Below are 23,760 nucleotides of genomic sequence, written 5' to 3' on the forward strand. Positions count from 1 at the left end.
CTTCTGTTGAGACCCCCATGGAACTAAATGTGAAATATCGACGTGATGAAGGGGAGCTCCTTGAGGATCCTACTCTCTATCGAAAGTTGGTTGGTAGTCTTATCTATTTAACCATTACCCGACCAGACATCTCTTATGCTGTTCATGTCGTTAGTAAGTGCATGCAGGAACCACGACATCTCCATCTATCTGTAGTACGACGCATTATTCGCTACATTCTTGGCACACCTAGTCGCGGCTTATTCTTCCCTACTGGTTCTTCACTTCAGCTACAAGCCTACAGTGATACTAATTGGGCTGGTTGTCCAGACACTAGAAAATCTACAACCGGCTGGTGTATGTTTCTCGGCAATGCTCTTATCTCTTGGAAATGTAAGAAGCAAGATCATGTCTCCAAATCATCCACTGAATCTGAGTACCGCGCCATGTCTGCTGCATGCTCCGAGATCATTTGGCTACATGGTCTCATCACAGAGCTCGATTTCAGCCCAGCTCAACCTACTCCTCTACATGCTGACAATACTAGCGCCATCCAAATTGTAGCCAACCCGCTCTATCATGAACGTACAAGGCACATCGAGGTTGACTGTCACTCAATTAGGGAAGCCTATGATTATCGAGTTATTACTCTTCCCCATATCTCCACTACTCTACAGATTGTCGATATCTTCACCAAATCCATGCCACGTCAGCGCCATAATTTTCTAGTTGGCAAATTGATGCTTATAGATTCACTAGCATCAATTTGAGGGGGATGTCAAAGGATTAAATATGATCTTTGACTGACAGCTATGGTTGTAACTGACAGCTATGGTTGTAAATATTCTGACTTTAATTAGGATATATTTAGGCTATAATTAGACAATGTATATATGGTAGCTTCGCTATTTTAGGGGCTAAAAATCAGCTTGTATCTTTTCTGTTACGGTTTGTAATCTTGTATATAATGCACTCTCAATGAAGTGAGCAAGACTTTTCACCAAAAGACTCTAAATTGACATTTCTGACCTCCTATGCAGCCTGCTCGGCTTGCAGGAGTTGCAGCAACGCAGGTTTCTCTAATTAGAGGGACGAAAGAAGAAGAATCGCTTGGTTGTGCAGTGTTATTATTTTACGGGCCATGTCCACCAATGCCCTTCTCATTTTCAAGCACAGAAGCAGCTACAGTGGTTGATGGAGTATAGCTAAACAGTTTCTTTAATTTCGGCTCCAGATGGTTGCTTGGTAGAAAACTGCCTATCACTATCTACACAGAACTAGCAGCTATCAATAGTCCAGCTACACCACCATACAACCAATTATATTGTCCGCTTTGAGTTGTTCGGTTTTGGTGGATATATTGGGTCCGCATGGTTTTATTTCTCCCTAGCTAGCAAGTGGGCCAAGGCTTAGTCATTAAGGGGTGGATTTAGCCCTTATTAAGGGGAATTTCACACATCATTTAACGATGTGAGACATTTTACAAATCATTTACAATTAAATGTTTTTCAACATACTAGAACAATTTCATAAAATGTTGGTAAGATATAGACCTTGTGATCATATTCTTTAAATTTGTGGTGGGTCAACAAGCATAATTTATGGAGCGGGAGTCACAGTTTTCATAGTGAATGAATATGACTTAGAAATTTTGCTTATGGAGCGGGAGTCAAACTTAGGTATAGTCTGCACCTCTCTCTTTGACTTGAAGTCTGACTTGCTTGCCACCCATGTCATTACCAAATTTGAATTTTCTACAAATCCCAATATGAATAATGAGTTACGGATGAGCAGCAACTAAGAAACATTCCAAACTCGAAATATGTTTATGAATCTCTGGATAGACCCAGATACTCATGAAGGCTAAAACCAGAAGCAAATTGAGGCTATTTTGCATTACATAGGAAGAAATTTCCAAAGTTTGCTTTAGGGACATACACAACATGAAAGAGTACGAGTCTGCTGCAGACTATTAAATTATAAGACACATATTACAAGAGTAAAGATAACAACACAAATTGTGTCCAACTCCTTATAATAGTTTTTGATTCTATGTAAAACTAAGCCACCAACATTAGCAAATTTAGCTAGTGGCATTAGCATAACTATCCTACATTTCTAAATTATGGTTTCAAGCATGCTTACTCTTGCCCAATTTGAGAACAATAGGTAAATGATATTGAAACATTTATATATTGTAGATTTGGAAGAGTACGAAATATTATTGCAATCAAAATAAAACACTAGATAAAAATTTTGAAAAGAGGTCTAATCTCCAATATATCGTCTTACCTTGTCTTTGCCAATATCAAAGCATATTAGGGCATCGTATGAAGGGGTGAACAAAACAAGCAAACATTAAGTAATGGAGATAAATTGATATTGCAATTCAACTCTTGATTCTAAAAGGCCTTAATTGCAAATGTTTCTTTAAAATTCAATTGAAATAAATCTAACGCGAATTTTCATACTGAACCATATTGACAAATTTAGTTAAACAGATGATATAGTTCAATCATATTCAACTTAATATGTTTAAGCAACTATGAACACTTGCTTGGTAATTGAGAGTTCTCTATCCCAACATGTCCACCAGACTGTTGGGTCGGCTCTAACCTCAGGCCGTCAACTCAACTTGTTCCATACTAGTGACAGGCAAGACTGGGCAGAAGCCTGTGAACTCGATACACACACAAAATACATTTACTTCAACTGATTAAAAAAAACTCATTATTGTTCATCCCCTAGTCGTCACCAGCTAAGTTACAACCCTATTGTTCATTTCAACAGTGACATTACTCAGTGCATCAATACATGCAACAAACTACCTAGGAACATTATTTTTAAAGAACAACTACCATGCTTGAGACATCATACATAACTACAGCAACTGCAGCACCATGTTAATACATTAGAGCCAAACTATGATATTGTTCTTGTCCTACAGTATCCTATATATTAAACTTGACAGTCGCTTTTGTTAATGACAGTATCTGAGTGAAGAATGCTAGTCCTATGGTCAGTTCGTAAAAATTTACAACCATCTTTTCCCCTAACTGAAAGAGTTTGTCAAATGTAAGAGGAAAGAAATTGCAGAGAAGTCATGAGGGTTAAATATGAGCCTGATGATCAAAGAACCTGCCTTTTACAAATCTTAAAACCAAACTTTCCTTCCTAGTTCCCATGTCCCCACAATAACCTGTAAAAATAGTAGAAAGAATAAGTTGTGAATCATCGGCAGTTGTCTACAACGGCAATAACACTACAAGACCATAAAAGATTCACATTCCCCTTCATTTCTTCAAAAAAAAAATCTCATATTGAACAATTAGTTTGAACTGCAAAACAACTTACTCAGTGGAAATGGGTTTGCTGTACGTGAAATACAATTAAACTAGTGCAATACCCGTGCTACTCGCGATAAACTTTGAATACTAATTTTTTGTTAGTAATAAAGTGCGGAGAAGTAATTGAAATCTATATTTGTTCTCTTGAAAACATGAACTGTAGGCAATTATTTTTTTACACATAAGAGAATAAATATTTATTTTTTATATAAATATGCAAAATATTGGTATTCAATTTGCTATGTATTTTTTTTCTTAATTTTTTTTAATATTTAAACTAAACAAAAATGAACATGAAAATTTTCAAATATTTAAACTAATAAAATATCAAAAAATAATATACAATATATGAAATTTTTTTCAAAATATTTTTTATCGATTCGTTTAGTAAATAAATTGAAAGAAAGATATAAATAAAATAGCATGAATTTTACCTTTTAAACTCAAGCTTCATGTCCTTATCATCTAAATTAGCATTACAGATATTTTCTCAACTGCACCAACACCTATTAGCAAAACTCACCACATCTAGAAGAGGTAGACAAAATTATTTTATTATTTTGTTAGTTAATTTAAAAATCGGTAGAGATAAAAAGTCATAAATTATAAATATTTGAACAAACTTATTGACAAATACCTTTGCATCGAGGAGAACCATGTCAATGCTAACTTGGATGTGTCAGTTAAGCCTTGGTAACTTTAGATCCCCAAGGTCATTGAGAGGCATGTTTTTTAATTTGTTGCTTTTATTTTTCTTTCTCCTCAAGAAAATAAGTTTGCAAGGCACATTTGTTTTTTATTTATATAGAGAAATAAATACTATGAACATTAGAGTAATCATGTCTCTACATATTCCTAACTTATGCAATTAAATTTATTATATGTGAGTAACGTTATTTATGTATATAGTGTAAGTTATAAATTTATTGATAATTAAAGAAATATGAGAAAAATATTGTTTAGTTTGTTGCTTTTGTTTTTTTTCCTTTCTCCTCAAGAAAATTAATTTGCAAGATACATTTGTTAGTTATTTATATAGAGAAATAAATACCATGAACATTAAAGCAATTATGTCTAGTAGAAGACAACTCAATATTTGCATAAATCTTTGTTGCACCAATTGATGATAGTCGATAATCACCTAAATATAATCTATGTTAACCATATATAACATGGTAAAATATTCAAAAAAAAAAAAGCATCTATATATCAATAAAACTTATCATACCATTATATTTTTTGAGCATGGTTGAAGTCACGATCAAAATAGTTTTTCGGGGATCAACAGTTGATAAAATACCATCAAGCTCATTTGCTTTTAACTCCCAAATGCTAATCTTTATCTGGAAGTCACTGTAAGTTTTTAAAAATTGAAGTGTCAATAATAGGGATAAAAACGTCAAAATATCATTTCTTTCATAACCAATTAAAAGAGAAAATGAAAATTTGGCATTAATTTATTTAAAAACAGGGGTGAAAAAATAATATATGTACTTTTTCATAATTTTTTTTTAAAATCTTATATTTAGTGAATTAGAGAATATATAGAAATAAAAGAGCGTAGATGTTACCGTTCTAGCTCGAGTTCTATGTCCTTCTTATCAACTAAATTACCATTAACATATATTTTCTCAACTGCACCAACACTTGTTAACAAACCCACAACATCTACAAAAGGTAGACAAATGATTTATTTATATTTTTAGCTAATGTTCTAGATGAACATTATTTGTACCCCATTTTTTACTAAATAAAACCCGTTAACCCTTTAAAAACACACTAGAGGGGGGTGTACTTGTAAAAAATATGGTACAAATAATGTTCATCATGTTCTAAGGTAATATATGTAAAAAGTCATAAATTACAAACCTTACAAAACACTATTGTTGTACAACCTGTTAATGATGTCATTGAGTGTTTGAAATTCAAACTTGTATTTCTCAATGGCTACATTATCATGATCTGTTATCTCCTTCAATTTTGTTGTAGGCAAAAAAAATAAAACCTCCCATCCACCGGTTTGTATACCAGCTTGGCTTGTATGATCTTGTTGCCAGTCCTTGACATTTGTCACATACTGTATTGAGTATTGAGACCCAACGTTTGAAAGAGAAACATAAAACAAAAATCTTGTTGAGATCATGTGGCCCACATATCTATATATTGGTATGATATTGTCCGTTTTGGGCTGAAGCCCACACGGATTTTGCTCTTGAATTTCTACCAAAAATGCATCATATCAATAGAGATATTTTTCATACATATAAACCCGTCATCTTTTTCATGTTTAGCCAATGAATTTGGTTTGCACCTAACAAATCTTTGTCTGATCAAAAGGAAAAGGGTAAAGAGATAAGAAAGAAAGAATGATAGATGATGTTTCTTTGTTTTAGCACTGACTGTTGATTGGTTGAGTTGATGTAAGACAAGATTTAATAGTTTGTTTTAGTAATTAGGAAAGTTAGTTTAATTATTTATTTTTTAATTAAAATATTTTTATAGGATTCTTAGGAGTTTTAGTATTAATAGTTTTTAAGACGAGGTTACTATCATTTTTGCACACCGAAAGATAGTCAGTGTTTTAATTTGCACATTGTTGTTTAAAATGTTTCAATTTGGTAACTCAATGATAAAATTGTTTCAACTTGGTCTCTCGGGCAGATTTTCTCACTTTGAGGCAATCAAACTGCATATGTGACACATAGACTATCCAAATATTGATTGCCACATGTGCAGCTTGATTGTCCCAAAGTGGAAAAATCTGTCCGAGAAACAATTTTATCATTGGGTGACCAAATTGAAACATTAAACAATGGTGTGTAAATTAAAACATTGACTATCTTTCGATGTGTAAAAATGATATTAACCCCTTTAAGATGTTTTACTAATTTTAGCATAATTAGATTACTTGTCTATAAAAGACGAATGGTCTTGTTAAAAAGAGATGAATGATAATTAAATCATCGGATAAGTATCACTTTTCCAAATCATTAATAACTTAATCCGGGTTAGCTTACTTATCCATTTTTTAGAAGTACGAGAGTTCCGGTGATACTTATTCCTTAAACAATTAATATAATTTTTTTGAGATTTCTTTTAATTTTCTTGATGGATTTCAAGATTATTTGATAATAACCTAATTCGGCTTAAGGTCTGGACATATAAATCAGATAAGATTTATGTATTTGGACCCAAATCCAGACTCGGTTTTATATGAGACAAAAATTTGTATTTAGACTCATATTTCAAATATATAATTTATATACAAACTTGATTTAATCCGGTCGAATAAATTTGATCATCTACACGGGACGTAGTTTTGTCACATCAAATTTTTGTCTTATTAGTTCCCCAATGACAATGTATTCCATGAAGACTGTCCTACACCTATTACCACTACTTAACACAATGATTACAAGGTCAATACTGCTGCAGACGTCATCCTCTTCACAGAGAAGAAAGGCCGAAGACCATAAAGACCGAAAGATCATCTCGCACTTCACGCTATACGTTACCAGACCCAACACTCCGGCAAAGCATCAAGCACCTTAAGCGCACCATGGGCGACTACTACTCTTTACCTTATTACTACAGCCCCTACCGTTGCCTAGTGTGCCCCATCATCGTCCCCGTATTCTTAATATTCGCACTGTTGCCCGTCTACATTCTTTGGCCGTCCGATCCCGAACTCGAGATCTCTCAGGTGCATTTGAAGCGCATTCATGTACACAGTGGGCCTGTCAACAACGTCGACCTCTCTCTTGAAGTGACTGTGGCGATCCATAACCCTAACTCTTTCTCAATGACTTATAAGGGCCTTGACGTGGCGATCGGGTACAGGGGGAAGAGGCTGGGTTCGGGACATGTGGAAGCAGGGCTCCGGCGGTTGAAGGGCATGGATTCTTCGTACGTGGAGACAGAGTTGGACTTCGAGGGGGTGGAAATGCCTTATGATGTGGTCTTCTTGCTTGACGACTTGGCGACTGGTACGGTCCCGTTTGATACTGTTGCGGAGCTCTCTGGATGGCTTCAGTTGATCGGTTTCGACAGTCCTTTGAAGGTAACATTTAGATTCTGTGTTCAATTGATGACGATGATGATAAAAAATGATTAGTACTTTAAGATGAATCGTTCAATTTCAGGATTTGCTATTTTAATGGATGTATAATGTACTTGTTGACCAACAATTTTAGACCCATTTGGACCCCTTGAAATGGAATGAGGATAGATATCCTGCTTCAGAAACCCTAATTTTAGAACAATACTCTAGTTTATGGAAGCACATTCCCTCTGTTTTCGGATCCTAGCTGTATCTCAGTCTCAGCTCAAGTAACTTTCTTGAACAAGGATGGAATGAGCTTCTCCTTTAGGTATTAATGTGCCAAATGGGATCTTGGATACTTTAGTTAGTACGTTTGGGAGAGAAAAACTCGAAACCCTGTGTTGACAGGAATGGTTAAGAGAGATTTTGGATCCTTTGGTGCCATTCAATGAGGTTTTTTCTTTCAAAAATCAAAAAGATAGATTTTGGATTAGTAGCACAAAATGATAATCTGGTCTTCGCTTTCTAGGTGATCTCATTTTTCTGTCCATTGGCATATTGGAAGTGTGATGTACAGAGTTCGTTTTAGTTTGTTTTGCAGGTGATGGTATCCTGTCAAATTTTGGTAAACACCAACAATCAGACCTTTGTTCGCCAAAATTGTTATACATCTTGAGGTGAGGTGGCATTAGACTTTCATCATTTGCTTTTAACAGTAGCTGAATTCCGTAGTGTGAGTTGCACAAAGATTAACATGTATATTCTATGGAGTCCTTATCTTACATAATCCATTTAATAAACCTTCTCCCTAAAATACACCTCTTGAATCATCAAAATGCTGTTGCAGCTTTGGTGATGAGCCTTGTGCAGCTATCAGATGCTTTGGATATAGAATGGGTGATTGATTTGGTCCCGTTCTGAGGACTCTCTAAAATCTCTGTTTTAGACTTTTAGTAAGCAGGATCACAACAAGGCTTTGAAAATGTATACTCTATTGATTAACCCAGTAAACCTTGTTCACAATGTTAACGATAAAATAGGTCATCTAAAGGCGGAGAGTTAGAGAGGGGCAGCAACATGAAAAGTTTAAAAAGAACATTATGATATTTGGATCTCATATTTGTTATTTCACTTGGAAATATTTCAGGGTGTCAACTGTCAAGGTCTGGGAGGTAGTCTACCTTTCAAACGCATTCCTTCAAGAGACAGATTTCTTGTTTACATTTTCTCACATTTTGTTTCATCAATACTCTGCTGTATTTTGTTACTTCCATCAATTCAAGCTTGATTTTTAGTTTTCAGTTTTACAAGGAGTGTTTTACTCTTTATGTTGCTTTCTTTCTCATCTAAACTACTATCATTTATCGATCAGGTCATCAGACATTTTGGCCTAATGTTTGAGTTTGATCCTCAGGTGCTCGCTGGTAGTTGACTGCCATCTCGGACTAGAAAAAAGGTTGGCAACTCGGCGTGGTTGGAGCAGTGTGAAGAAGCAAAAGTAAACTATAAGTATCTCTTTAGTTACTTAGATTAACCTTGTAGAGAAGACATATGTGTATGAATGAAAGGGTAGTCGTGATCATTGATCAAAGACTCTAATGCCCCCGTAAGGTATGAGTGAGGCCCTTCTGTTTGTATTCATTATCATTGATCATTGATCATTGATCAAAGACTCTAATGCCCGTAAGGTATGAGTGAGGCCCTTCTGTTTGTATTGCCAACTTCTCAAGCAACTACGACTATAAGCTTGAATTGCAAGATTTCTATAATCAATTTTCATTTTCGCAATATGCCCCGAGTCATTGTTGGGCTTAAATTATGGTAATTACTATTTTCTCCATAACTAGTAATTGGGCCCATGAGTTGCACCGGTTTTTCTATTACTAGTTGCTCAATATTGGATCTATTCCGTGCTCTTTTTTTTTTTTTTTTTTTTAAGCTTATTTTAGAGGGAGTTGAAGCTTTTTAGAGGGTTTTTTCCCTCTCTTTTTTTCCTTTTATGACGATAATATGATAAAAAAATGTTAAATTTTAAATTTTTTTGTCTATATAAAAATATATCTTCTAGTTTATAGCTTTAACAAATATTTATAATTAGAAATAAAGAAATTTATCAAAAATTTAAAAAAATCACAAAATAACAAACTACAATAAGTTATATCGTTATCATTTTTTTTTTGTAATCTCAATTTTATCTTTTAAACTAATTTTAAATAGATTTATTCAGCTGACTGTTATAAGATTCATCAAACTCCTCACACAACTTATAAATTAATTTATTTTCAACACCTATAAACTAGGTTATTTTGACGGTAAATAATCTCTACCAAACAGAACCCTCATATCATTTTTAATAGCTTTTTCAACCCTTTCCATTTGATCTGAAATTTATTTATATATATTTTTTGATAAAGAATATATAATGACTGTAATTTCTCTCTTAATTAATTAATTAATTATCTTTTATGTTTCATAAAGCTTCACGTAATTTCTTCTTCCATGGCATACAGAATACAGTACACGACATTACTAATTAAAAACAAACCCCACGAAGGGCAAACCAACAAATAAACCCACCTTCCTCGCAAACACATCAAAACTCTCCCTGAATTCCTTATATATTCCTCACCAACCTTACCAAACACACCTCTCTCCGACCTTACATGGCTCTGGCCCTGCTAAAACGCGAACCACGTCAACCACCGTACCAAATCGTTTTACAGCCACAGCACCTCCAAAACTACGTCGTTCTACCTAACTGCTTCTCTCTATTCCATGGCATCATAACCCGGCGCCGTGTCATCTTCACCGCCACCGCAATCCTCTTCCTAGCCCTCGTTTACGTCTCTTGGCCGTCGGATCCTGACATCAAGATCGCGCGGCTACATTTGAAGCGGATCAGAGTCCATAAACGGCCAGTTCTCAACATTGACATAACGTTAAACCTTACCTTGAAAGTACAAAACGTGGCCGTTTACTCCTTGGAGTATCGAAGCCTTGACGTGGCTGTAGGTTACAGAGGGAAGATGCTGGGGCACGTGAGGTCGGACGGGGGGCACGTGAGGGCTATGGCGTCGTCCTACGTGGATGCTGAGCTGGAGTTGGTTGGAGTTGAAGTGTTCTCTGACGTGGTGTTCTTGCTTGAAGACTTGGTTAGAGGGACCGTTCCGTTCGATACTATTACGGAGGTTACGGGGCAGCTCGGGGTGTTCTTCTTCGGGTTTCCTCTTAATGTAAGTAATTAATTAATTTATGTTTTCATTAATTATTGAGTTTTATGTAATTAATTTCCTTATGCGTAAATGAGGAATTAATTGCCTTGTAAGCCTAATCTTGAAATGTAAATGCTTTAGAGTGATGATTAAGATGAATAGGTTATTCCTTAAATTAGAAGTGAAATTGCTGTCTTTTTCGAGTTTTTGAGTTGTTTGGGAGCTATTGGCATGTAACTCCTAAGATTTTGATGACTACAGTACTGGATCAGTCTTGATGACGTATCAGGTAGTAGAATTGACGTCAATAAATATCTTTAGATCTATTGAGGTGACTAACACGAAAGAAAACATTAGCTATAGGAGGCCCCAAGTGTGTTCTAGGGGATCTCTCTGACGCTCAAGTTAATATGCTATCAAGGGGATGTCAGAGCTTTCTCTCTCTCAAGTAGCTATTAAGAGTGCAGGCAGGGTTCAAAATCGTTTACTGGGGTTGGATGTCCCCTTTTATATGAGTTTGGAAGTTAAACTTTGGTAGGAGAATATCTCTTCTTCCTTGATTCTTAGGCGGATTTATAGGATGGTGAATCACATCCTAATTTAGTTGGACTCATTCAAGACTCTTGGTTCCCCTAAGTGTTCAGACACTAAAGAGTTTTTGAGGTGAGCTGCTCTTAAACATAATAACTAACTAAAGTGTACGACAAGGAATGTTTGTCAACATTACCAAGTTCTTTCACATTTCTATTTATTTTTTGAAAAATTTTAATCTGATTCTTAACTGTCATTATTTTGTGTTCTAAACAGGCAAATGTATCTTGTCAAGTATTGGTAAATACAATCAACCAGACAATTCTTCGCCAAAATTGTTACGTAGTGGTGAGAAAACATTGATAATTAATTAATTACATTTGCTTCCTTGATTTCTTAGTAACTTGTTTTTGTTTTGTAAACAGTGAGAAATTAAGTACAACTTCATTGCAAGCTCGGTGAATGTCAGCTGCAATCCAGGGAAAGTTGGAAACAAGAGCTTATATATGATCACAGCTTAATTATGGTTTTTTTTAAATAATGTTTGTTAAAGGTATATATAATTAATTATGTGGTTTTATATTTTTAATGAGACGGGAAAAATATGATTAATGTGGGTTATTTAAACAAAATATGCTGTCTATAATTATATTTTTCATCAGAAGCTTTACAAGTCCGATATTAAGAATTGAAATATATCAAATTTATTTGGGAATAGCAGTTCATATTAAACAAAGTAGTGTTATAAAACCTGACCCGAACACCTACTTGGAAAGGTGGCCAAATTCTCAATTGTCAGTTGGCCGATAGTCTGATCGTTGAGTGTTGAATTTAGAGCTGATTGAAATCCAAAATCATTATCAGTCTGACTTTGTGGGTCAGGTAACGGTTGGTTGATGGGTCAGGTGAAGGGTGAACTCGACTTTTTGAACCCCCATCAAACCCATTTTGTAATCAAATATGAAACTCTTCACATTGACAGGGTTTATCATAGGGGTGTACATCGGGCCGAAATACTCGATTCTACCCAGTCTGGCCTGGTGGTTATCGGGCTTGCCTAATAAGGTTTTCGGGAGAAATTTGGCCTGGACCTTAGTTAACAAGTCCGGGTATAGAGTTAGAATTCCTTATGTTAGGGAAAATTAGTGATAAGTTTCTCCACTAAAAGTTTTGTCCCAATAAAAGCACTCCAATAAGTTTTGTTTCATAAGGTCCATCAAGTTTTAAAAATATTTCATAAAGGATAAAAAAAAATTATAAACATCTGTTTTATTGACAAAAATACCAAATTCTTCTCAACTTCTCTATTTGACACCCAAATCTAAGTTTTCTCCTCCGGCGACTATTATGACCAACCAATGTGTGAGGATGGTGCATCTAGGTCTGGGTTACACTCCCGTAGTGGTTGCTTGCAGCGGTGGTGTCTCTGGTGGTCGGATCAGACACTTTTCTTCAAGGTTAAAATCCGATGCAATTAGTAGCTAATGGCGGCGCGGCTAGGCGTTGATTGTAGTGCTTCGGCGCTAATTTCATTTGGTAATATGCCGTCATAATGAAGGTTGAAACACAAAAATTTTGTTTAAACATATATAATATCTACATATATGAAAAGTCATATCTAAAAGCCAGATCGATTTTCACTCATTTTACTAGATCGAGCTCTAGATCTGATGTGCATTGGTCCGGTGAGTTGATTTGTGGTGGTGATGGTCACCGGCGTTGGCCGGATTGAGCTATTTTTTAAACAGTGGCCTGTGATTTCATGAAGCTTTTCCATCACTCAAGTGATCATTGATGGTAGGTGACGATTAGGCTTTGATCGGGCTGACCTAGAGCTTTATCTCGATAGTTCGTTCATCAAAAACGATGGTCGGACGACCAACTTTCAACATGGTGGCACATGGAAGAAGTAGGAATAAAGGAGGAGAGATGGTATTTTGGTAAGTTGGTAGGTTCGTTTTTTTTTTCTTAAATTTTTTTTAGGTTATCCTTATTGGAATATAACTTTTAGTTTTTATCGTTATAAATAAAAAGCCCCTAATTAAAACAAAATTTTAGAATTACAATTATAACCTATTGTTATTGAATCAAAAGTTATCTCAGTTTTAGAATTTTCGTATTTGACCTAGAAAATATATCAGTTCAGAGCCTCTTCGTTTGACCCTCTCCGCCTCGTACATCTTTCCCGGAGAAGGCATCTCCGTCTGATCCTCTTTGTGGTTGCGCCTCACTTCGTTTCTCGGAGAAGGCTTCTCATGTTCTCCACATCTCGGTCTGATTTCTGTCTCATCATTCATTGGGGCCTCACTATGTGATGAAGTGGGCTTATTGTTATCAAGCTCATTTGGGAATGAAACTCTGCTTTTGGTTACTAATTTGGGCCCTGGTCCATGAAGCAATTGAAGGCCTCCTGCACGTTACAAAAGGGTTGGCTGAAGGTTGGAGAGGAGATGGGAATACATGCTTACAATGCATATACAATCAAATCAAACTAACATGGCACAATTAATGTCCAAAATACATTTGAGTCAACAGTCCAGGCCACCACGATCTCACCCCCGTCTTCTGATCTGAAGAATCCATATCAGAAATAAACTTACCTGAAAGGATAGAAAAATAGAGGGTTTGAGTCGAATGCCCAATAGGGATATAAATAGAGTGTAATGAAAGGCTGAATTTAAAGAAAATAAATGCAACAACATGTCACTGCAAAAATATGCACCCGGTCGCCCATCCGAACCTCCAAACTCACCTCCAATGACTCCTCAATCATTATCACAATGTTACCATGTCAATCTCATAATGCCACACTAGAGCCACCACGCAGTTCTCTAGTACTTGGCAATCTCATAAGACCCCATTAGAGCCGCCATGCAGTTCTCTAGTACCTAGCTATCTCATATATCCGGCACAAGAGTCCCGATCTCACGGAGCACCCTCTTGGCCCAAAAACCATAATAACCTCCAATCCACCAACACCTAACGTGAACCACCCAAGTCCATACTCGATGATCCACCATGCCACTAATAATGTACAAAAGAGTGCAATGTCCACATACACACACATTTCATGAAGTGCATTTTAAACATGTCAATCAAACTTGACATTTCCAAGGTTTAATATACAAAGAATAATCGATTGTAGAATTGACAAATAACATGGATAAAATAGGGGCTTGGCCCTTTTTGGAACAAACAAAAATGCAAATGAATTTGTCAACCAAACAATGGTAAGATATCAAAAAAGAGGAAATTCAAGATATTTTTATGAAACTTGAGGAATTCAACAAAAATGGGGAAAATGCCCTACCTCGATAATTGAGTACAAATACTATACATCTACAGCATCAAGTCCAATCTCCTCGATCACCTATACCAATATACCAGTATAATACTGGTTAATAAACATCAACAATTTAAATTACCAAAATACCCTTGGCTACCTATCCAATTAGTATATGTCTATATAAAACATATATTATCTAAGTATTATTTAGAATAATTATTATTTAAGATAATAAACCGATATTCCATCATTCAGTTCACACTACTTCGACTTTTAAGTAGCTTCTACATTATTCAGTTTATACGCAAGACTATCCAATACCCCCTCATACTCATCCCCCGCCAAATACACGAGTCCGCTAATCAAAGTCTACCACTAATATATTTATCATACTCATAACCAAATTAATCAAAAATTATACTTTGGCTTAGTATTTATACCTGTACGTATAAAATACGTATACGCATACACCATAGTATTTTCTGACGAGCATCTAAATCGGTTGTCTGATGTCAAGATTGCTAAATACGAGTTCACTATCACGTCTAGAGTTCGAATCAATCGTCAGAGATGTGAAATCAAGCTGGTCAAATCTTAGTCAACTCGGGTCAATCTTGACCCATTCGGGTCCTACACGGGTCATTGGATTTCGGTGACTATTTTGGCTAATTGAAGCATGGGTTAGGTGTGCCTCATCGAGACAAGTCGAATAATGGTGTCTGCTTCTTCCAACGATGGTCGGAATGTCCAGATTGGACGATTTTCTTCACAGTGGCCACGAATTTCGAGCATGATTCTGGTGGCTACAATTGACGAAACTTGTCGAGACTTGTTGGGCTTTGCTCCTGGATGTCCAATCTTCATTTTGGTGGTAACGGCATCTCGTTTGGTGAACGGACGGCAAAGTTGCCATGTTCGCTGGGTGTCGCATGGGGAGAGTGAAAAGAGAGAGCACGAGTTTGTTTGTGTCTTTTTCTTCTATTCCTTTTTTTTTTTTTTGTCTTTACCCAATCACCTAAAAAATGGAAACACAACAATTAATTAATTATATATACACTATATATATATATATATATATAATATCAATCTCATTCTTGGTGGGATGATTTGTCTTGACCGAGAGTGACCATTTTTTTTCTTCTAAATTATTAAAATCTTACATTAACCCCCTAATTCCTAATAAATACAATGTTTACCCCTTAACTCTTCATACTTTCAATTTAGTTCTTACAATGTATTGAGATTTCTAGTTTTCTGTTACTGTCTTCAAACCCATCAGTAGTATCCACCCCCTAAAAGGTCTAATAGAGGGTGGGAGTGTACCCTCATTTACACAAGTCACCAAGACCATTCCCAGTCGATGTGGGACTCTAACACTCCCCCTCACACATGGGTTGAGCTTTATTTACCCTAGACATCATGGGAAGGTGATAAGTGGGTCTTTCTCCATCAGACTACTTTTTGTGGCTAGGCCTGGCTTCGATACCATGTTAATATTTTGGGCCCCCATTGTCCACTCCTTAAAAGGCCTAACAGAGAGTGAGAGTGTACCCTCATTTATACAAGTCATCAAGATCATTCCCAACCAATGTAGGACTCCAATACTCCCCCTCACACATGGGTTGGGCTTTGTTTACCCTAGACACCATGGGAAGGTGATAAGTGCGGGCCTCCTCTATCAGACCACTTTTTGTGGCTAGGTCTGGCTTCGATACCATGTTAACACTTTGGGCCCCTATTGTCCACCCCTAAAAGGTCTAATAGAGGGTGGGAGTGTACCCTCATTTATACGAGTCACCAAGAGCATTCTCAGTTGATGTGGGACTCCAACAAGATTCTAGTGTGCGTGTAATTGTAAAAGGGGTTGCAAATGTTTTCCTATCATTCTTGGCATTTTTGGCCAACGAATTCCATAGCAATGGATTCCAAACCAGGACCACGTTGGCATTCTGCCTCAGACTCCGACCCGTCCGTGTTCTGATGAGAATGTTGAGGAAGACAATAAAGTACAGCATCCTCGTTATCGTCATGAGTTCGACTGTTCGTTTGCTTCTTCGAACTCCAAACCATAAGGTATTTTGAGGGTTTAGGATTTCTTTGTTGATATTGATAGAATATTTTGCAAGCGTTGATTGTCTTCATTCTTAGGAAGTAGTTCAAGGGTTTGGGGTTTAGCAACTTGTCATTGTTTTTCTTGTTCTTGATTTTTTACAATTTTATTAATCCAAGGGTTATGTCATTCACACTGGGGGTTGCATACTCATATGAGGTTATTGATAGAATATTTTGACGATTAATTTTTATAACATCCATGTGATAGGGAATATGCTCAGTTTACACTTCGAGCTTTGATCAGAGGACGGGCAATGCATCGGAAAGAAACAAAAACAGAAAACAGTTAATCTTGTATGGTGACCAGTATGTAGACAAGGTAGTTCTACTGAAGGTAAGTTCTTTTTTTTCAAGCATAGCTCACTTGATTGCTGACAATTACTTGTTCATATTTAAAGCATTATTGGATTTGTGTCGGATTTTTGTGCTATGTACATTATGATCTCTATGTTTGGACTTTAAAGCAACAATGTAGAACTACAAAGCATAAGTGTATGAATGTAAACTGTAGAAACGAGGTAATTGTTTATGCCAGGTGGGATAGATCAATAATTGTTGTTTCTTTTTTTTTTTCTTAGTTATCTTTATAAGAAACAAGAAAGAAATGGAAGAAAGGGAAAATACTTCAAAAACTTGTATGATGTAATGTTAGCTTAATTCTTGGTTATTTTTATAGTTTTACAACTTTCTGATATCATTGGTTTCTGAATTATTTTTATCAGTCTCTGGGTGAGCAAAGATCTGTATATCATAAATTTTTCTTGCATACTGTCACTTACCATGGTATAATCTAGATTCTACACTACCCTTCCAGCCTTTGTGAATATGATAGACAGTCTTATCAGGATAATTATGATATATTTGTCAACTTATGTTTAGTGATGGAATCCCTTGTTGTGTCTTGTCACATCAAGTTTTGATGTTGATTATCACTTTCTTATGTAAAATCTACAGGATCCTTTGTTAAAGATGTTACTGTTGAGTCAGAAGATGGAAATCAATATCAAGATTTTTTTCTTATTTAACATATGTACAGTTTTTATTTACCAGTATAACATCCGGTTCAACATATTTCTTAATATACCATTCCAAGCCTACGTGACACAATGTATAAATTCTTTTTTTCTTTCTTTTAGTGTATTTCACGGTATGAATTCACTTTTCTCTCTCTTTGTCAAAAAGCACATGCAGACGACACAAATTCATTTTTCTCTCTCTTTGTCAAAAAACACATGCAGAGAGAGCTTTAAAAGATCTCATCTCTCTCTCTCTCTCTCTCTCTATATATATATATATATATATATATATATATAAGCAGACACATGGAGATACATATTTAATATTTAAATAAAAGCAGATAGATTATAAGATACATGGAGCTTGTGAGATGTTTCAAGCTCAAACCCACATATATAAATATTGTCACTACTATGTAGATTCCATGACACTAATTCTTATTAGGACATGACCTCCTAGTGTGTCCTATAGTGTGACAAAGACTGCAAAGATGGGGTCTGCGGGTACCATCCCTAGCATCCATCTCATTGTGAAAGTGAGTGGACTGAGGCCGACCTTTCTTACTCCTCCGCAAACTAGGATTTGGAACAATAACTGGGTCATAGTAAGTGGGCCATGTTGACTGGTATGGTATTGGAAAGAACATTGGAGCCCAAGTATTAAGATAACTCTGCATGGAATAAAACCCGTCCACGAACTGAGAACGATTAATTCTTTGGGTAGAACATACAATAATAACATGCGAACAAGGGTAATGATAGATTAACCACTCGTTGCATGTACATGTGGCATTGCCCAAGTCAACAACATTTGAAAGTCGAGGTCTGGATGATTGGCTTAATCTTGATGAGGCACGTTTCACTTCAAATACACTCGGTTGATGATGAAACATTTCCAACTCATATGCATTTGATTGTTGTCTCAAACCCTGCAATTTCAAATCTATCTCTAGTGTGAATTCAGCTCCAGAAAAAGCCCTAGCCTCACCCCCTTGTCGACGGAAGGTATAATATGCATTACACCCGTAGAAGGTTAGTTGCACCAACACTATGATTGGCAAAAGCTCGAGCAGCTTTGAAGACACTGTTAAAAGACAGTCTCCTTTTGAGAGTCAGGGGAGGGGTATTTTTTTTAAAAAGACGGTCTCCTTTAAACCTATATATGCTTATATGTATGTATATATGTATGTGTGTGTGTATCTATATATATATATATATATATATATATATATATATATATATATGAGAAGCTGAAGTGGTTGAAGACATGCAAGTCACAGAGTGCATATCAGTCACAAAGTGCATAACGTCAAAATAATGCTGCAAAAAGTAAGGCATCATCAGTCACTTCCATGCATATGACATGAGCTGAATCCGACGGTGAGGATTTTGAAAGGAAAAGATGACAAAAGGAGAGAATCAATCATGATCTTTGATTCCCTTTTCGATCAACGTAGATGGCAACAGTTCTTGATTTGCTCTTCTAGATTCTTTTTCAATAATCTCGGCAATGGCATATGCCCTTTTCATTATTTTCTTAAAATGATTTCATTTCCATTTTTTGTGCCTAAATTTCTAGTTTGGGTTTTCTTTTAATTATGTTGTGCTTTTGACGACAAAACTCGAATCTAGAAAATATGCGAAAACAAAAGAGAGAAAGAAGACAAAGATTTAACGAGATTCGACACAACTTGCCTACATCCTCAGACGAAGAACAACGAAGAATTTCACTAATATGAAGAAAATTACAAAAGAGACGAGTTCTTCAACTCAAGAACTAACAACAATCTCAACCTTTGGACTCTCTTTCACTGCCCAAATACCCTTAGCACTGCTGAACCAATACACTCCTAACTCGGAACTGCAAAGACCTGTAGAACTATGTTTTTCTCTCCCCAGATTTATGCTATGCAAGTGCTTACTTTGCTCACCTCCATTCTGAACTCTTATAAAGAAAAAATACCATGTGGATAAACAAGTGAAGTAACCAAGTTGTACACTTGCACATATAGACACCACCACACATCTACCACAATTAATGCTTTGAAGTTCCTTGCCGACCATGCCTTTCTTAGCCAAATCCATTTGGCCACCAAAGCTATAGTAGCATAATTTTCCTTTCCCATTAGGTGGCTCCCACGTAGGACAATTATTTTGATCAAATACTAACAAATCTCCATCTTTGATCAAAATTGAGCAAAAACACAATAGTCCACCCAAGAATCTTCATTCTTCCTTTCTTATGTTGTCTTCTCTAACAAAATCTCAAACTCTAGAGATTAACTTTGACCAAGTCCAAAATCTCTTTGAACTTGTCTGCTCATTCCACAATATCAACTGATGCACTAAAAATATGTCGACCAATCTCATTTACTTTTACAATTCTGGAACATGGAAACTTTATATTCTCTACCTTAATAAGTGTTTCTAAAACTATGTTTCTCATCCGAGAACGACCACTTTGTCTTCTTTGAGAATTCTCTATCACAAACCGAACTAAAGTACCAAACTGCACTCCACTTGACTTTCTCATCCAAAGCTTCACGTACTTCTAAGAACCCGAAACACATGTAGTATAAGTACATCTGTACCACCTTGAAGAACATACAAATCGCCAATCATCTTCCCTGTCATCACTGTCATGAATCCCTTGCTTACCTTCAAAAATCCACCTTTTACGGAGAACCCGTAGTCTTTGGAATCCATACTGCTCAAAGACACCATATTCTTCTTTAAAGCTGGTAAATGACAAACACATGTCAAAGTCCTAATATCTCCATTTTACAATCGTATTCGAACTGAGCCTTTCCCAACAATCTTGCAGGAAGTATCGTTGCCCACCAAGACTGTGCCACCTTTGACTGAATCGTAGGTAGTAAACGCATTCCTGTAATGAGACACGTGATAGGTGCAACTCGAATCTAAAATTCACTTCTCCTTGGAGCGAACTTATGGAACTGTAACAGAAATGACAAAAGTTGAATCTTCATCAGAGTCAACATTTACCTCGCCAATATTCACCTCTGCATCTGTCTCTTGCTTTGCAATAGCTTTGAGCTTTGGACACTTCGTCTTGGAATTCCCAAACCGATGACAAGAATAGCACTGAATAGTTTTCTTTGATTTAGTGCAGCCTATTCAGGAACCATTCATGCCCTTAACAAACAGACCAACTACCTAATCACCACTGCTCTTGCCATTCAACTTGGTCGTTAACTCTTTCGAGTTCAAAGATGCCTTGACATCGACCAAAGAGATAGACTTCCATCCATATAACATGGAATTAACAAAAGAATCATACGAGACCGGTAATGAACACAAAAGAATAAGAGTTTGGTCCTCCTCGTCAACCTTGACTTCAACATTCTTCAAATCATGATAATTCGATTGAAATTATCAAGGTGTTGATTTATGGACATACCCGCGTCCATCTTGAGGGTATACAATCGTTGCTTCAAATACAACCAGTTCGTGAGAGACTTTGTCATATACAAGCTTTCTAGCTTGTCCCACAATCCTTTGGTTGTTTCTTCGTCTGCAACCTCTCTTAGAACTACATCTGCAAGAGATAATTGAATCGCACTATGCGCCTTCTCATCCATCTCTCTACCACCTTGTCTTCAAGTAATTTGGCTGCATCTTTTGCATCCAAAATCTTTGTCAAACCTTGTTGTCGCAAAAGTGCGCTTATTTTAACCCGTCACAAACTGAAACTATTATCTCCATCAAAATTTTCTATCTCAAATTTTTCCTGAGCCATTGAGGCTGAGCTCTGATACCAATTGTTGTGCTTTTGACGAAAATACTAGAATGTAGAAACTATACGGAAACAAAAGAGAGAAAAAAGACACAAGATTTAACGAGGTTCGACACAATTTGCCAACGTTCTTGGGCAAAGAACAACGAAGAATTTCACTAATATAAAGAAGATCTCAAAAGAGACGAGTCCTTCAACTCAAGAACTAACAACAAATCTCAACCTTTTGACTCTCTCTCACTGCCCAAATACCTTTAGCACTACTAAACCAGTACTACGCTCCTAATCCAGAACGGCAAAAACCTACATAACTATGTTTTTCTCTTCCCGAATTTATGTTATGCAAGTTCTTACTTTGCTCACCTCTTCTCGGAACTCTTATAAAGAAAAATACCATGTGGATAAACAAGTGTGGTAACCAAGTTATACACTTGCACATATGGACACCACCACACAACTACCACAATTAATGCTTTGATGTTCCTTGCCAACCATGCCTTTCTTAGCCAAATCCATTTGGCCACCAGAGCTACAGCAACATAATTTTCCTTTTCCATTAGGCGGCTTCCACGTGGGACAATTATTTTGATCAAATACTAACAAATTAATTGTCGACTGGTCGGCTAATTACCGACCAATGACATTTGAGTATTTTAGCAATCACCAACCGACTCATCTCTACATGGCTCTGGTGAAATTATCGATCTAACAACGTAGGTTGGTTGATGGTTGATTATCGACTTGGAAATGAATTAGTAATGGGTCGGTTGGCGGGTAGAACGACCCATGCCCAATTGTATTTCAACTCATGCCTTAATTAAGTTTTAATAATCTTAATAATTTGATTATGAATAATGCTTGAGACGTGATGCTCATTTGACCCCCAAATAATATGTAAATGTGGATTGTTAAATGAACGCTACATGTGTGTTTATAATCAATGATTATCTCACATGTCACATAGAATTTTAAATAACATTACTCTTTGATTGTTATCGAGAATTTTAAATAACATTACTCACATAGAATTTTAAATAACATTACTCTTTGATTATTTCACATGTGGATTGTTAAATAACATTACTCTTTGATTATTATCAAGAATTTTATATTGGGACGGTTAAATACATCATTATTTTTGTTAAATACACCACCATAAATTTTCCGTAACTTTTGGACAATAATATCCTTTTTAAAAAATGACTACAAAACACTTCATTTTATTTTAAGAAATAACTTTGATGTGAACTATAACCCTAAATTCCACTCGATCCAACCTCGCCGATAAGAACACTTTACATCAAGTTCATTCTCTGTTCCAAACTGGATATGGATTTAGAGAGAGATGCTCTCAACCACAAAATCTCTACTCGTCTCTACCTCCCTCAACTCGAACGACATGACCAAAAACTCTCAATCCTAGTCTATTTCAATGCAAGTGGACTTTGCATTGAATCTCATTTTTCATTTGTTCACCATCGTTACATAGATCTTTTGGGTCTCATCCCACTCGAGCACAGCCCAAAACAAGACAAAAAAAAAGATGTTGAATTACGGTGACTTTGGTGGGCTTTTACATAGGAGGTGAGAATGTTGGTGGTAATATATAGCTCATAGCATAGCAATGAGATCAGGATCTGAGAATTTGGAAGATAATGTTCCTAATAAGCCCAAGCTGTTTGTGTTTTCGACTTAGAAACTTGTGCCTCAGAACCTGGTTTGGGTCCTGATCATGTGTTGTATTTGTTGATGTAAGTTGATTAGGAGAGATTGTAGGGATTCAATGTCCTAATTTGTATAGGTTTCACATTCATAAGATTCCATGATCGTAGGCGTGACTTAGTAGGGTTCCTTAGAATAGCTTGATAAGCTATCATATATATATATACACACACACGTGTGTATATTCTTGTACAAAGTAATGAAGATCAATGAAGTTGATTATTCTTCTTCGCTTATAGCTGTCCATTCTTTTTATATATTCAACATGGTATCGGAGCAGCGATCTTAGGGTCTCTACTCAACTTGAAACATCAGTCAAACCCCCCTTTTTCTTTACCACCATGGAAACCCCTGACAACTTCATCGATGCTACCTTTACAAACAATATATCCCTTGATGACTTGACTTCCAGATTAACACAAATACTTACCCAAACATAGACAACACAGACCCCAACACCTACCCATGATTCTTCCACTGCATAAATCGATATCAAGATGGATGACACCAACTATGCACTAGGGTCCCAAGTTGTAGAGATGTTTATCTCTGGGAAAGACAAATTGGGATATATCAATGAAGACAAACAACCCGAACAAACAGACCCTATTTACCGAAGATGGAGAACATAAGACACTATTGTCAAAGGATGGTTAATCAACTCTATGGATCAAGGGCTGATTAGCAACGTATCAGATTCTCTACAGTAAGGCAGTATGGGATGCACTTACTACAACATACTTTGATGGCACAAAC

The 23,760-nt window shown here is 36.2% G+C and overlaps 2 protein-coding genes across 2 annotated transcripts; both read left to right on the forward strand.

Annotated features, from left to right (window-relative positions):
• The first annotated feature begins 6,775 nt into the window (after window positions 1–6,775).
• On the forward strand, window positions 6,776–9,170 carry LOC120007024. Its single transcript, XM_038857176.1, has 3 exons — window positions 6,776–7,386; window positions 7,970–8,045; window positions 8,741–9,170. The coding sequence occupies exons 1-2, from the start codon at window positions 6,886–6,888 to the stop codon at window positions 8,042–8,044; spliced, it is 576 nt and encodes a 191-aa protein (XP_038713104.1). The 5' UTR covers window positions 6,776–6,885; the 3' UTR covers window position 8,045; window positions 8,741–9,170.
• Window positions 9,171–9,918: 748 nt separating this feature from the next.
• Window positions 9,919–11,743, forward strand: LOC120007995. Its single transcript, XM_038858496.1, has 3 exons — window positions 9,919–10,601; window positions 11,388–11,459; window positions 11,537–11,743. Exons 1-3 carry the CDS (start codon window positions 10,032–10,034, stop codon window positions 11,537–11,539), a joined length of 645 nt encoding a protein of 214 aa, XP_038714424.1. The 5' UTR covers window positions 9,919–10,031; the 3' UTR covers window positions 11,540–11,743.
• Window positions 11,744–23,760: the final 12,017 nt, after the last annotated feature.

This window comes from Tripterygium wilfordii, chromosome 10, assembly GCF_013401445.1.
Source record: "Tripterygium wilfordii isolate XIE 37 chromosome 10, ASM1340144v1, whole genome shotgun sequence".
NCBI lineage: Eukaryota > Viridiplantae > Streptophyta > Magnoliopsida > Celastrales > Celastraceae > Tripterygium > Tripterygium wilfordii.

Bases quoted from the DNA above. Each gene is read 5' to 3' on its own strand.
- LOC120007995 (XM_038858496.1), top strand. From the start codon at position 10,032: ATGGCTCTGGCCCTGCTAAAACGCGAACCACGTCAACCACCGTACCAA. The intron at 10,602-11,387 runs GTAAGTAATTAA...TGTTCTAAACAG, and splicing joins TCTTCGGGTTTCCTCTTAAT to GCAAATGTATCTTGTCAAGT.
- LOC120007024 (XM_038857176.1), top strand. From the start codon at position 6,886: ATGGGCGACTACTACTCTTTACCTTATTACTACAGCCCCTACCGTTGC. The intron at 7,387-7,969 runs GTAACATTTAGA...TTTGTTTTGCAG, and splicing joins GTTTCGACAGTCCTTTGAAG to GTGATGGTATCCTGTCAAAT.